Source organism: Thermobia domestica, chromosome 2 (genome assembly GCF_964235325.1).
Source record: "Thermobia domestica chromosome 2, izTheDome1.hap1.1, whole genome shotgun sequence".
In the NCBI taxonomy this organism is placed as follows: Eukaryota; Metazoa; Arthropoda; class Insecta; order Zygentoma; family Lepismatidae; genus Thermobia; species Thermobia domestica.
Genome location: NC_137455.1, coordinates 86,928,613 through 86,944,124, shown reverse-complemented (window position 1 = coordinate 86,944,124; position 15,512 = coordinate 86,928,613). Strand labels below are relative to the sequence as shown.

General features: G+C 34.7%; 1 protein-coding gene across 2 annotated transcripts in view; it reads left to right on the top strand.

Moving 5' to 3' along the window:
• The window catches only part of NFAT (nuclear factor of activated T cells 3), a 110,119-nt gene that overhangs the window by 38,845 nt on the left and 55,762 nt on the right, over positions 1-15,512 (top strand). For both annotated transcript variants that reach the window (XM_081743686.1, XM_081743694.1), the window contains exons 2-4: positions 1,932-2,036; positions 8,802-8,917; positions 9,403-9,545. In XM_081743686.1, coding sequence (XP_081599812.1) covers positions 1,932-2,036; positions 8,802-8,917; positions 9,403-9,545 — 364 coding nt within the window. The remainder of the gene's footprint in view (positions 1-1,931; positions 2,037-8,801; positions 8,918-9,402; positions 9,546-15,512) is intronic.

The window sequence follows — 15,512 nt, the reverse complement described above, 5'->3', positions numbered from 1 at the left end:
AGTTTTACATAGATTTGTGAATTTTTTACAACGATGATAGTGTTTTCTTTGATTTCAAGAATAAATAATCAGAATGTAGAAAACTTATAAACAAGTGCTGTTACCATGTTCATAATGTTATCCATTTTCATAACGTGTATAAAAGAGTGAAACTAAAGAATTGTCTCAAGTATTAAGAATTCATTTCTGTTGAGGTAATCTATGATGTAGATAGTTCTTCCATCAGGTATAAAGTACATTTCTTCTGAGTAGTTTATAAGGTTATCTTACCACTCTTTGACTAATGGAGCTGGACAGTAATGGAGGTAGTTGTGCTATATAACCAATTATTGCGTAGGATTTTTTGCTGTTACATCATTTTTTGAAACTGTGTGAGATAAAGGTAAAAAATAGGAGAGCTTTTCCATACATTATATACGATTATTCATTCGCATGAATTTAGTAAGGAACAACGAGAGAGAGATTTTTAAAATTATTATTGTTGTAGAATTCTAGGCATGGAATTTGCTATATTGATTCTTACTTATACCAGTAGACAAACATTGTATTGAGTTGCACGAATTTTACATATTCTACCCTGTATGGATATGTATAAACTTTTAGTGGCGGATATGGGGCTTAGGGAAGATTATTTGTAGCATTAGATAGAGCCAGTAATGTTAATTGTATGAGGGCTTCTTCGATATACATGATACGGAAATCTTATTTACTTGCAGTACTTGAGAAAATCCTGACTGAAGTTAAACAGGTGGCCCAAGCTAGCAGTTTTACTAGTTTACATATAAGCAGGTTATTTCTTTTAGTAACACATTTTCGCTGCTTGAGGACCTCATTTTGTTTCGAAAATGTTGTTGTTAGGTTTGTGAGGTTTAATTTGGTTTGATTGGTGAAATTTGGGTGTATCATGTTTCCACTGTAATGATACGGAGAGAGCAGAGCACTAAGACAACATTAGGCATATCCTTGGAAAAGTCTGTCAGCTACGATCAGCACGTGTGTGTGTATTTATAGCAACGGCTGGAAACATCCTTCCGATCTTACTTCGGCTTAATGAAAGTCATTTGAAAAATGCGCAGTCGTATTGGGGCTAAATGTATTTTTTCTCCCTCTTTGTCATAGAATGGAAGGGCCAACCTTTTGAAGTTGTATAAGTTTTTAAAATTTTGTCGTAATTCTTGGTTTAATAAACTCAACTAGAAACGTCACAAAGAAATAGATCACTAGTCGTATTAAATATTACTATAATAACAGTTTATTTGTAAACAATTCTGAATCTTTCAGTTACAGGTCGCTTACCTCAGATGCGTGAGATCCCTGATTCGATCTCCGGCCAAGTAAGTTTGTGGTATCGTGTCCGTGGGTTTTCTCGGGATACTTCTGTTTCCTTCCACTTTTTCGTTCCACCCAATTCTTCCATCATTCACTTGCTTTAATCATCGTCGCCCTTAGCTTAAAGGGCATAATCGTGGGACGTTAAACTGAAAGATTTCATTTTTCAACTATGAATCGTCTAGTTTGACTAGCACTTCATACTTACAATCTGCAAGAATGTATATCTTTAAGTTTTTTTTTAGTAGAGACCGAGAAGCTTCTACTGGTATATATTACTCAGCTACCCGTCAGCTAAAATGACCGCATAATTTTACATTGTCATTAAAATATTCACTCTTCCCTCATACTTTTCTGTTTTTATGCTGGGAATAATACTGTGAATGACGCTTGATGTACAGCTTGAGTAAGTCTAAGAAATAATCTTTGATGTTATAGGCTCCTAATATTGAATGAATAACCGACATATTTTGCCATCTAATTTCATTTTTACATAATTTCTATCGTGTGAGCTGTAAGTATTTGGATATAATAAATTGTTTCTCAACAAAAGTCATATGCTAATGATATATTATAATATTATTATATTTATTTTATTTAAGGATCTTCCAAAATGGGTATTACGTCAAACGTCCATCCAAGAATTCATCGCAAGGTTCTTAAAACTGCGACTAAGAGAGCTAATGTTCCTCAGAGGTATACTGTAGGTAAGCTAACTTTTATTAAAGTTTAGGTGAAATACTAGTAAGAATATTGACATGATTTAGATATTGTATGAGCTATTAGTCAGTAGTATAATAGAGTTGCTAACATGTCACAATTTTAAAAAAAATGTTGATTCCCTTTTTATATATATTATAATATAGAATTTCTGAAACAGTTTGTAAAAGCATTCTACTGTTTCGTGGGAACGTTGTCTCCAATTAAGTGATCAGTGTTTTTATCAGTTTGTACATTGTAGATAATTGTGAATAGAGGAAAGAGAAATCTATATGGATATTATGATAAAATGTTGGACAGTTGATATAAATCTATAACAATACAGTTATACTAGTATTTGGTGGTCCAAAGCCTGTAAGGATTTTCTTTGTACTGTGACAAACTTACTACCAAAATGCGTTGGGCAAGTCCATATCAATACAGACAGGGGGGGGGGGGGGAGTTGCCTTTATAGTCACAGGTGTTATTGCATGAAACATATGTTAAAATTCAGGACAAAGGAAGAAAGCCGTTTATTATTAAAAAAAAAAAAAGCCCGAGATGTAGGCCACCAAATTGGTGCCTTGTTATCATTTCTCATGTGCGATTTTCGGCAAAATATTAAAATGTTCTATCTCCGGAATGGTTCATATATGGGGGGTGGCATAATTATGTGTTTGCTGTTTCAAAGATTGCGATAAAGGAACTAGCAACATAACTTGAACATGAAATTAATCATTAAGCACATTACTCTCATACCTTTCCTTACGAAAATTTTAAACTCTGTTCTCTATGGCATGGTTCAACAGTGCACTACAAAATCGATACATGCATGGAGACGAAGAGCAGCGTTGTCAAAAGCAGCTTGACAGACCCGTACTGGTAACCGGTGGAACTCTTCTGTGATAGGTTCCCATAGTTCGGCTAAATTGTGTATGTGATATTGATACAGTTTGCCCATTAAGACACTCCATAAGAAAAAAATCAGGTGGTGTTAAGTCGGGAGATCGAGCTGGCCACTCCACAGACCCACATCGACCAATCCAGTGGTTCGAGAATGTTTCATTCAACTACTCTCGCTCTAGTATTGCATAGTGTGGCGGTGCTCCATCTTGCTGCAACCACAAGATATCAATGTCCAGTCGTGCAGACAGTAAAGAATACACAGGTATCTATAAGCAATTTAAGGTAACTTCCTCCAGTAACGGTATCATCGAAAAAGAATGGGCCAATCAACCCATCAATGGGCCACTCAAACCATGACATCTTGTCATGCATACTGATGTTTACATTAAGGTTTTCTTCCTTCAAGTACACGCAATTCTGTCGGTTAACACTTCCTGAAACATGAAATTTAGTCTCGTCTGTCCAAATGATTCGAAATCTGGATTTTCCTTCAACATTCCCCGCCATATTTCTGCAAACTCCAAGCGCCTATCCGGTTCATCGTCGTTAAGATCATTTATCAAACGAGGATGATATGGCTTTAATTTCAGGTCCTTTATTATTATCTGCAGTGTGTGTGTGTGAAATGTTCGAAAATCTAGACACAAGTACGCGTTTGACGTTTCGTCTTCCCAGGGAACAAGTTAAGGACTTCAAACATGCAAGCTCTGTTATCATCAGTATGCATTCCGGGTCCTTCCCGCTCCCTTCGCATGCAAAATACTATCAGTAGCGTCATATATTGTTTATTCTTGCGATTGTTAACACAGAGGGGTTGTTTCCTCCAAACTCGACTCCCATTCTCCGTCTCACCTCCACGTAATTGTTTGTTGCAGAATACAAACGCACACAGCGTATACGCTGTTCCAGAGACAACCGTTCCGCCATCCTGTCTGGCATGCACAATTTCAACATGGGGATGTAGTTGGGGGAAATGTCTTCAGGGAGGTTCTTATTCACCACTGAGAATCTCACACACTGCCAATAGGCTGTCGTAACCCGTGTTTCTTTCCAGCACTGCATTTAGTTTCTTTCGAACTTTTTCTCCTACATCTCCACACACACCTTGCAGCAGTCTCTTTGCATCGTCTATGATTTTCATGGATTCCGGAAGAGGCCGCCCAACAGTCTCTAGCTTTTTAATGCTTGTACGTAGCCAACCAAAATTGCTGTCTATGTATGCGATATCACACGCTACTTTTGAGTCATTAAACAGTTTCTGAGCAATGCCAACTGACACAGCAGACTCCGATGGAAATGAATGAACAACAGGCTTAATTTTTTGAAAATGTTCATTGTAAAAATGTACTGCCTGTATCCAAGTGCCCCATTGCGTTAGCACAGGCTCCGTCTGGCAGTTGATCTCTGTAAACTTGAACACGTTGTGGCGCCTTAACAAACATTTTTTTTCCTGGAAGAAACTAGTTGATTTACTTCGCAGAAGTTGTGTCCCACCTCTGCAGCAACACGCTGAAGAGCATGGGCCATACAGGTGAAATGAATTAAGTGAGGGTAAAAAAACTGTAAGTGCTCTAGCCGCTTTTAACATGTACGCTGCACTGTCTGTATAGAGAACAAGGACTTTTTCTCCCTGAACTCCTCCCGGCCACAACACTTTAAGACCATCGTTTACAAAGCGAGCAATCGTGGAATGATTAGTGCGTTCCAGCAATTTACTCGCAATAAGATAGGATTTAGATGGAGCATCTTCACTTAACTTTCCAGTCACTAAATTTGCTACATAACGTCCCAAAACATCTGTTGTTTCGTCCATAGAAATCCAAATATATGAACTACCTATTTCTGCCCTAATGGTATCTGTAGCTTCCCTATAACAAACTTCGAGATAACACTTTCGAAGAGTGGATTCGTCAGAAATTCGACGCCCACAGTACTTCTCCAGAAAAGCACGGTATTTTGGCACTTGAACTTTGTTCCAAGGAATGTTTGCTGCTATCATTGCTTGGCACAAGTCTGAAAATCTCACTCACTGAAGTATCTTGATGCATTTGTGTCAAGAGTACTTTTTTTTTTTTTTTTGTTTTCAAATTTTTATTTCTTGCATGGAGTACACTTCGTACATGTTGTTCTGAGATTTCATTGAACATTTTTTTTTTTTAAATCACTCACTCGGCACAACACCACTTTACTGTCCGTAGTAAACGCATCATCGATAGTTACTCACGACCGCCGTTTCGCGGATGAAGTTGAGGCAGCCGGAGCCATTTCTAACTTCGACGGTCAATACAGAACACGTGCGTTTTGCAACTGCAATACTAGAGTACTGTCCTCCTGTCATTCAGTTGAACAAGCGAAGTTCTTTGAAAGCTAAGGTTACCTGCTATGTAACCTTAATGCTTATATTGCCATTGTCGCCAGTTTCTTGGAACGAACTCTTGCAGTTAATTCCTGGAAGCACACTAGCATACAGTTTTAACTTGAATTGCAGGATTTGCTTTCATCTTTTTTCCCCGTCCAACCTCCGATAACAATCAAATAGACTTCATTTTAGGAATTTCCTGGTCAGTCGCCTGTCAGGCAGGTGATGTGTCTTCCTCCAGAGTTGAGAATAAAGGGCGCTGCTAATGACCCCGGAGGAATTTCTTATATTTTGTTATCGGCGAAAATTCTGCGAAACATGGTTTGACAAATAAAAAAAAAAAAATCTCTTTCGGTAAAGAAACGAAAAGATAGACATGACAAAATTGAATCTAGATGCAAGCCTTGCACAGTTGGAGAGTTTTTTTTTTTTTTTTTTATTTTAAATTAAAATTTTAGTAAACGCAAAATTTTAAGACAGTTTTATGTAAAAAAAAAAAAAAAAAAGTAGAAACCATAGAAATATGTAATATTGGTCAAAATATGTAAAAATATGTAATATGAAACTTGAGTTGAAGCACCCTACAGGTGTGAATCACAAACATTTTAGGATTTGACGAACCTACATATGAAGGAAAAAATATGTAATTACATACAAATCCGGAAATTAGTGATGATTGCCCTGGAAAGTTACATATACAACATGGGAGGAAAATAAACTCATTAAATCCAACTACGAAACTTCCTTATGTATTCTCAATTAATAATACAGTACGAAACTGTATAATATGTATTATTTTCCTTTCTAGTCACTTTAACTTGTTCTAAGTTGTATCACTAAGTTCTAAGTTATATATATTAGGGTTTCTAGTAAATGATAAGCTTTTTAATTTTGAGACATTTTTATTCATTTCAGATATTCCAAATAAAGTAAAAGAAAAAAAATGAAATAAGTTTAAAATCTACAGTGTTAACCAGAAACAAGACAGAAGAAAGAAAATATTGTATCATTTTAAATATATAACAGTTGAAAAATCAAATGTTTGTCCTCAATACCTTTTTTGTTGCAGTTTTAAATAATCTTTTTCGCTACTTCTTAGAACCACATACAAGAATCACAAAATTCTTCAACAGCTACAATCACAGGCAGAAAAGATGTCTCATTATTTCTGATGATACCTCTAGCCACTTCGAAAATCGTTACCAACATGTTTGAATTGACGAAGTTGCTTGTGCCAGTGGGGTTAGTTACAGTGTTAGTGGTCGTGGGAAGTGGTTGTGAGATGATGCAAGTGCCTGCTGAAGCACCACGCTACAAGATGTAATCTTTTCACCCCAAGCATAGTTGCAGTTCAGAATGCCGAGGATTTTACAAGAGTTGTGAAGTCATACACATACACAGCTATACTGTGCTCCTGTTGCCCAAAGAGGAAGATGAAGAATTCCATCAGCAACAGGAAATAGAAGCATGGTCTGACCAAACTACCTCTATGAAAGAAATTCAGAAGTAACATATCTAGACTGTCAGTGATGCACAAACTTACATTACACGAACCTTAAAGAGCAAGAAATTAGAAATTTCATTTATCCAACCTAAATCTCAAAAACGGCAGAAGAATATCCCTATTCAAACCTACAAAGATGAATGTTCGTGGCCTGTGTATATAGCTGTGACTGGTGGCTTATAGAGGTTGTAAATGTCAGGTGTGACTTAATTGAAATCGTTGTTAAATTTATACTACCATATGGACGTGCTGATATTCATAAATTTCCACCTGCAAGGCAGCAACACCATCACCAGTGCTTATTTCCAATTCGCGATGTTTTAAAGACTGTGGTACTCCAGTTCCTAATGGTTCAACAGGATGGCATCAGTTAATATCAAAGGAAGATACTGATGCAGCCTAAACATTTTTAGTTTATTGAATTGCTAATTTCAGTTCTAATCAGAGTGCACATAAGTGTATGCTTTGGATCTGTAATGTGTTTTTGAACTTGCACATATTTGTGGAAGCTCTGAAAGCTGTATTTGTACTTATCTTTATGCAGAATTAAAATGGCATGTCAAATAAGACTAGATTTTGATTTCATGAGAACAATATGTGAAAATGCGTAAAGGATTTAATGTATGTCAAAATTTTCAGTTGTTTATTAATCATGTTCAACTCAAAATCGGAAGTTCTCTGTATACTCTATGGTGCTGAGCAACAGTAAAAAAATATCAAAATTTTTGGGATTAGCATTTTTGAAATTATATATACAGGATGTTTGAAAAAAATGAACAGGATTTTTCAAAAAGAACGAACTGATTTTATAAGTGCATATGTATTTTTAAAAAATCATGCTAAAAAAATGGGATAAATTGCAAAATACTCACAAAATCTTCAAATTTTAGCTATGGTATTACAAATACTCTGTGTGTCCACCACCAGGAGCACGAACAACATCTAGACGATGGCTAAATTCGTCATAAACTTACACAGTGTTTCTGCGTTTACTGCAGTTATGGCGGCAGATATCTGTTCTTCACTTCTTCTGTGTCACGAGGTAAATGGGTGATGCACACACTTCTTCACATATCCCCACAAGAAAAACTCACATGGGGTTACGCTGGACCGAAATCACTGACTCAGTTTTTGCAAACTGCAGCACACAAACGTCTTCTGTTGAGCGGACGCCATCTTACTTCTAACTGCAAACTGAGAAGACGCATTGACTGACATCTAATGGCGATTTTCTGAAACTAGACCTCGCCCATTCAAACAACACTTGTTTCCTTGATAACACGTCCTATGTCCCGTAATTATTACCATCCAAAATCAGGCCATTCTTTTTGAAACGGTGTATAATATTATTAAAAAGATTCAAGAGGTTCCAGCACAAGAATTTGGACACACATTTCCAAACGGAGGATATCATTTTAATCAGCAAATTACTATCTTTCAAGTAAAACAAAAAGTAACAAAATATCTAGAACCATTCCAGAGATAAAACACTTTAATATTTTGGCAACATTCGCACCTGAGGACTGGTGCTTAAGATATGACATCTTTGATGGTGTATATCTCGGTCCAAGATTTTTTTTTTTTGGACAAAACAAGATAATCTATCGTTGATATCTGAGAATAACTTTCGATATCTGCTAAATTCAATAACATCTAAGATTATCAAGATATTCTTTCTTTACCTGCTTGGGTTGATCTGGACTATTACCTTATAACTTCAAAATGTTGCGATATTAATTTATATGCAGTACGGAATGAACATTGATGTATAAGAAAAAGGTATCCATCAATAATTTTGCTTGTAACATGTTATGAATAATATTTGAGTAATGAACAATTCATTAATTTTTGAAAGCAATGGTCGGACTTTCAGAATGGATTTTTTTTAAAGTAATGGTTATATCATTCATTATTCATTATTTTTTAAATTTTATATAATAATAATGGATAGCTGTTGTGTATACTACTATGAAATGTGGCAATATTACTTTTTCTTCTTTTCAGTATCAGGACGTGAAGATGTATCTGACCCATGTGACAATTCAAATGATTCTGGACTTGGATTTGATTACACGTTGGATTTAGCATCAAGATCTGTTCTTAGATATAGTGATCCGGAGGTAAGAAAAGAGCTACTGGAGGTTTTTGTGTTATTGTTATAGAAATATTCAAACAAATATGTTTGTTGATTGTTAAACATTACCTAAAAATTTTATTGTGAAATGTTAGTAACTTGTAAAATCGATCATCAGTTCACGTGCCTCATGTCTGGAGCCATTAGAACTTGACTCTACGTTTTATGTAATTTGTATTAGAAGTATAATTTTTGAATTTAGTTTTTGTCTGAATTTTTGTGTTTATGTTTTGATATTAAGTTCATTATATGCGTAATAATAATAATAATAATAATAATAATAATAATAATAATAATAATAATAATAATAATAAACGTTAGTCTTCCAGAAATTCTTTGTACAATCGTGCCGAATTTTTGCATTCATTTGGATTAAATTATTTGTAATGTAAGGTGATAAATTGTTAATAGGAAGTTCATTTCTCTATATACAGTATTACAAATATTTAGTTTTAATGATCTGTCATGCAGGAATTCGTTGAAGAATACCACCCAGATTATAAGAGGAAGAAACTTGCTGTTCAGATGGGAGAAGATAGTTTAGACGAAAGCTTCCAGTTCTCATCTCATTTGAGTTTAAAGAAGACAGATATTGAGAAGAAGGCCCCAAGTCAGTAAGTAGCTCCTATTAGTTTTATTCTGGGTGGTGGTAATTTCAAACTGAGTATGCAGTGTCAGTGTAATTATTGTATCTTGGTGAGTACTGAAGTTTACGTTAATGCTCACTAAGTAAATTTGTATCTTACGTATGCGTAGAAGAAAAAGATTTTGTTTACTTACTATTAGCTTTCAAGAAGAAAATGGAAAAATCTGTTTTACTACTACTACTAAGAAATAGCTTTGAAGAAACCAGAAGAGTTTGCTGAGTATGATTTTGATCCTTTTTTCTGTGATACTTCTGTGACTATAGTGTATTCAAATAGTTTTCCTGGGTTGACGCTGCTTGTCACTGAAATGGAGCAAAGTGCATTATATGATCTTTGGGACCCAGAAGTCAATGATGTCAAGATTTTCATTTTAAACACAGAGGTCATGAAACTCGCGGTTTGTATGATTAGTGCTTGTGAGATAATATGGTATGAAATTGTTCCCATATAATATATGACTAAACTTTGCTTTTATGTTTCCACCTCATAAATAGAGCGAAAGAATGGTGCTAAAAATACCTCTGGAATTTCTGGTGATATAGTTCTTAGATAATTTAAACAGTATAGGAGAGACGCGTTATGTCAATAATAATAATAATAATAATATGAAGAAAACTTAGGAAGTGGAAACTTAGTTTTTAACATAATTCCTTGTTACAGTTATACACTTATCTCAGCGTTTAAGTAATGCTTGGAAGGCTTCAGCATAGAAACACTTATCAGAACGTCTGAACCATTCTTGGACAGCCTGCGTCATTCCTTTAACACTGTGAAAATGTTAATCTCCGCGGATTCCTTTTAGATCTATACAGGTGGAAATCCTCTTCAATACCAGTTAAAAGTGGAAAGCTGTGTTAGAACCACTATGCTCTCACTTCTCTAAACAGTAAATGGTCATGAATTATTGTATTTAGTTTTGTAACTAAAAATTCCACCTATTTGCTGTTTCACAATAGGTTATTCGACAATTGTCGATGGTAAGCTGTTGAACGCAGTGAACATTCCTAGGAATATCTGCTAGGGTTCACCACGACCGGGATCGGCAGGAACAAACAGACGTATGATCATCTTTGAAGCACTTCTATACTTCTGTTGAAACACCGAAAGTGCCTTCCAGATATTGTCAAAAAAATTGACCTTACGAATTCCATGTAGGTCTGGTTCATTTTCCCAGACCTAAGCAACATAATACATCAACTGATATTGGATATTTTATATAACGAGAATATATTATTTTTGTAGGTTATGAGTGAAGCGTCCTCGCAGACTTACATATAAAAGTAACATTGATGATACTTGATGAATCTCAATATTTCGTCAGTACATTTTGAATAGTCCTCAGCCAAACATAAAATAGTATTGAAGAAAGGAAAAAAAGGAAGTTTGCATTTCATTTAGTCTTAAGGATTTCTTAAAAAATATTTTTTTTAAAGCAAGTGAAAATACTTCTGTAACTCATTTTACCAGGTGGAAATAGCAATGTAATTTTTTGAGTTCCACCGTATTTGAAGACTGCTTGTACAAGAATGAAAGTTCACTGAAAATACATCTTTAATATGCTTGAAAACACTTATGTTTAAGAAAGCACTAATGTTTCTTTCGAATTTATTTTTCAGTACACTTCAGTTACACCTTTATTTTCTTTCATTATTATTTTAATAGATATAGTATCGTAATCCTTTGAGTGTAAAGCTCACACACAAATTGTCCTAATGGACTTTAATCTTAGATAACATTATTGTTGTGTTTTGTATCTTTTATTTGTTTAAGAAATACTCTTTGTACTTCTTTTGTGATAAGTACATAAATCTTTTTTCTTTTTTTTTTATTTCCTTCACAAATAAGTATATGAAGTGGTTGTGTAAGAAGCTTACCGAATTTTTTTCTGCATTTTCTTTGAGTGTTCTGTCTAATAGACAGGAAAATAATATTGATCGCGTCGGTAAGGGACACATAAGGGAGAACATTTGGGTCAAAATTTGAAAACTCACTTCTGTGGTTAAATCATTCTGAACATTAAAAGAAATTACTCATTTTGCACGCGGATTCAGTGAGTGATTTTTTTGAAAATAAAATGTGTACCCAAGAGCAAGCAATTATACATTCCGAACATCTTTGCTTGGGTACCATTTAATCTGTATTTAAAATTGAAATTGAAGGAATTCGATGCATAGTCTCAAGTTTTTTAAGATTGTAATTTTTTAATTATTCACTTTCATGTATTATGAACAAGGTGTCTACTGATACTGGAAATACTTGAATTATACTGGAATTTAATTTTGATACTGGAAATATACTGGAATTTTGATCCACATACTGGAAAAATGAAACTGGTAATTTGTCTTTTTTTTTTTTTTTTTTGTAATTGTTTTAATAGTTTTAGAAACAATTTTGTATCCATTGAGATTGTAAATTTTTCCAAAGCAAATTTGCATATATTTTGTAATTAGACATTTAAAGCAACGGGTGGAGTGGAGGGCTGTGAGGGGAGTTGAGAGGCCCTTACAAAAAGGTTAAAAAATCATTGTATTTCAAAAAAAAAAAAGGCTAACTAAATTTATTAAAAACAAAATATTCTTTTTATGGTAAAACAATTACAAACCTGAAATCATCAAGAGTGTGATTATTCCTAAAGAACTTTAAAAAATCATTATATTAGGTGTTGGAAATTTGCTGATAATTATACTAAATATACTGGAATCTTGAAAATGAAACTTGATAGAGACCCTGTAAGAATTTTCTCGCGTATGTTTGTGGCAGTTTTATATATCGTTACTCTTCTAGAAGAATTATTTTTGAATATAAATGGGTTGAGAAATACTATTCGAAAACATGCAGTTTATTATAATAAATTTTCAACATATGTAAACAAGCAACAAGTAACAGCAACTAATACGTATATTTTTAAGAAGTCAAACGTTCCAAATTGTTCCCGTAAAGTGAATTTAATTTTAAGTTTGTGTGTTGCATCAATTATCAGTTTTGGCAATGAAAAATAATTATGAAAAGTAGTTATGGAACAACAGTACACAGGGTGTGTATCGGTCACGAAAATCATGAAATCAGAAAACGGTCATGAAAGTCGGGAAAAAGTCACGAAATTTAGCTTTTGGGTCACGATTTTTTTCATCTGTACAAATATAAGTATAGATTGGAAAATTTTGTTTTATAAAACGACAAAATTCACCACCAAAGATGTCTGTGTCGGCTTTAGACGCTACCAAATCGCAAGCAAAGCACGCTTCTATCGCAAGCATGAAAATTCGGCTCAATTCGTACCCAAATTTGCTCTAGAAAATGTTACTAAATTTTATGGTTTGGAAAAGAAAAGGGCACGAGAAAGTCACGAAATTTCATTTTGGGATTTCAGTAGACACCCTGGCTATATAATTTCCATTAATTCTAAGGTATTAATTTCAAATGAAGTTTTCCCAAAACAAGATTAAACATGCCAAAAGTGCTCCTTGTTTGTAAATCCACATCAGCACCCAGTAAGTTCAATTAAAAGAAAAAGAAATAATTTAGGTTCAAATTTAGAAAATAACTAAACCCACTTAATATTGTGTGTATATTTTTACGCAATTTACAGTCTGCATACAAACCCGTTCATCACACACTATTTTTACTTATTTAGACTTTACTTTCTGCAAATGTATGAACACAAACTTAATCCATTATACGAAGCACAAAAGAAAGCTTCTTATACAACCATTGCCTTGATTGATTAGGCAGCTGTCGACGCGTGAATAGCACACTTAATTTCTTGCTAGATGGCAGCACATATCAGAATTCAATAGAATATTTACAGTTTTGCTGTCTCATTTTCCACAGTAACTTTTATTTTTTTCTCAAGAAATGTTACAAAGAGAGTGATCATGAGATTATGACAATCCTTAACTTATCGTGAAAAAGTGGATTCATTAGTGATGACACATGAACAAGAACTGCTAAGAATCCTTGTACTAGCAATATGACACAACGTGCAAGAAGATAGAGGTCTGCACGGGCCGGAATTTTTAGCCCGGACCCGGCAAGACCCGTGAATTTATAATATGAGGTCCGACCCGAGTCAAAATATGTTTTAGCATTTAGGCCCGAGCTCGTGTGATAATCAAATGAGCCCGAAATAAGCCCGAATTACAGAAACTTAATAATCAACGCAAAATTGTATAATTTTATTTACAGCAATTAATGATTTAATTTTGCAGTTGTGTTTTAAAAGTTCTTCAGAAAAAACGGTCCAATAAATATTGTTGTCCAGTATATTTACAAAGTTCGGCCCGAAAAGACCTGAGAAATGTGGTTGTATATTTAAAAAAGTTACTGCCCGAGTCCGACCCGCGGACTCGGCCCAAGCCCGTGCAGACCTCTACAAGACGGTGGTGTCTTTAAGGTGTGTTGAATCCAGTATGAAAAACTTCAGACATCAGTCACGTACACAGCCCATTGCACGAGAGCAGTATAGAGGATAATATAATTTATAGATATAGTGAAATCCATGGCTCGTATGCACTGCAACAAGGCGTTATATTTCGCCTATTTTGGGCCATCTATCCTTCAGAACATTGCTGTCGCCTCAATGTACATAACCGATTACTACACCTTTGAATTCTCTGTGTACTGTTTTTTTGTGAGCCTCCTGTCGCCGCACTTCTATGACTCGTCGTTTTGCCACAATTCCAAGTGGACTTTCATTTCTTCACACTTTCGGATGCAAGTAACTCAGGATAGATGCGGCATTTGACTTCGTGTTACATAGACAGTTTTCCCTGTTTTCGTGTCTAGAATCACCTCTCAAGTGCTGTAAACAACGAGCTGTTACAATCTATATATATATATATATATATATATATATATATATATATATATTTATCAAAATTTAATTTTCATGAAGATTTGAGGAAGAAAGGAGTAAAATCAAACCATTAAAACTGTGGTCATTCCAGTTCATTTCAAATAAAACAGAAAAATAATTCCTCTTAAATCAATGAGCTGAGAAAACAAAAATGGCGCATCTATTCAATATCGTTCAGTGAATTTCAGCGAAACCAGAGAAAAAAAGTAGTAGTCATCTACGAATTAAATGCCGTCCGGAGATACAGTAAAACCTGTAATCTTGGCCTGGTTCGTCTTGAACCTTTTTATTTTCCCATAAGGCATAGGTTGCTTATTACTCTGTAAGTTGACCACCTGTCTATCTTAGAAGTTGGCCGCATTGAAGCAGTGTTTACCCTGTGACGATAATGATAAATTTACCTGCGTATCTTGGCCACGCAAAATACCGTTTTGTTATTTTTCTTAACTCTTTCGTATTCCCAAGGCAGATGTTTTGTAGTTATGTCTGAGGACAAAAAAAGCATGGATTACCACGATTTGTTCTTGAATGTCAATGGCCGGAAGACTATCCTGATAAAGGGGTGGTGAAGGAAGATGTGAATAAGAAAAATCACGTACAAGAATTCAGGAAATGACTGTACGTATTTGTTTTCCCTGTCTCTTTTGGTAAAACCCTTAGCTATAATGGCTCCTTTCATCAGTGGGGAGCTTTAGTAATTCAAGGTGAAAGCTAACCATCTTAATTGTCAACTATTGGCATCTGACGGCTTGCCGAAAGGTAGCGGGGGTTTTAAGATATGAATTCCCTTAAGATTTTCTCAAAACATCTTTTGTTCCGAGGGAAATTTTTGTAGCTCATTAACAAGCAGTAGAGGATACTATACAAGAACTACAAAATTAGAATGTGCATATGTGCCAAAAAGAATAAAAAGAATATGTCTAGAATAAACACCATAATACTCATATTTTTCTATTACCGTATATTGTTATGATTACTCTCAATGGCGTATTTAAGGGGGCTTCCGGGCTTAAGCCCCCGAAATATTATTTAGGCTACTATTTTAAAGTAAATCAAATATCTTACAGAATTTTCACATT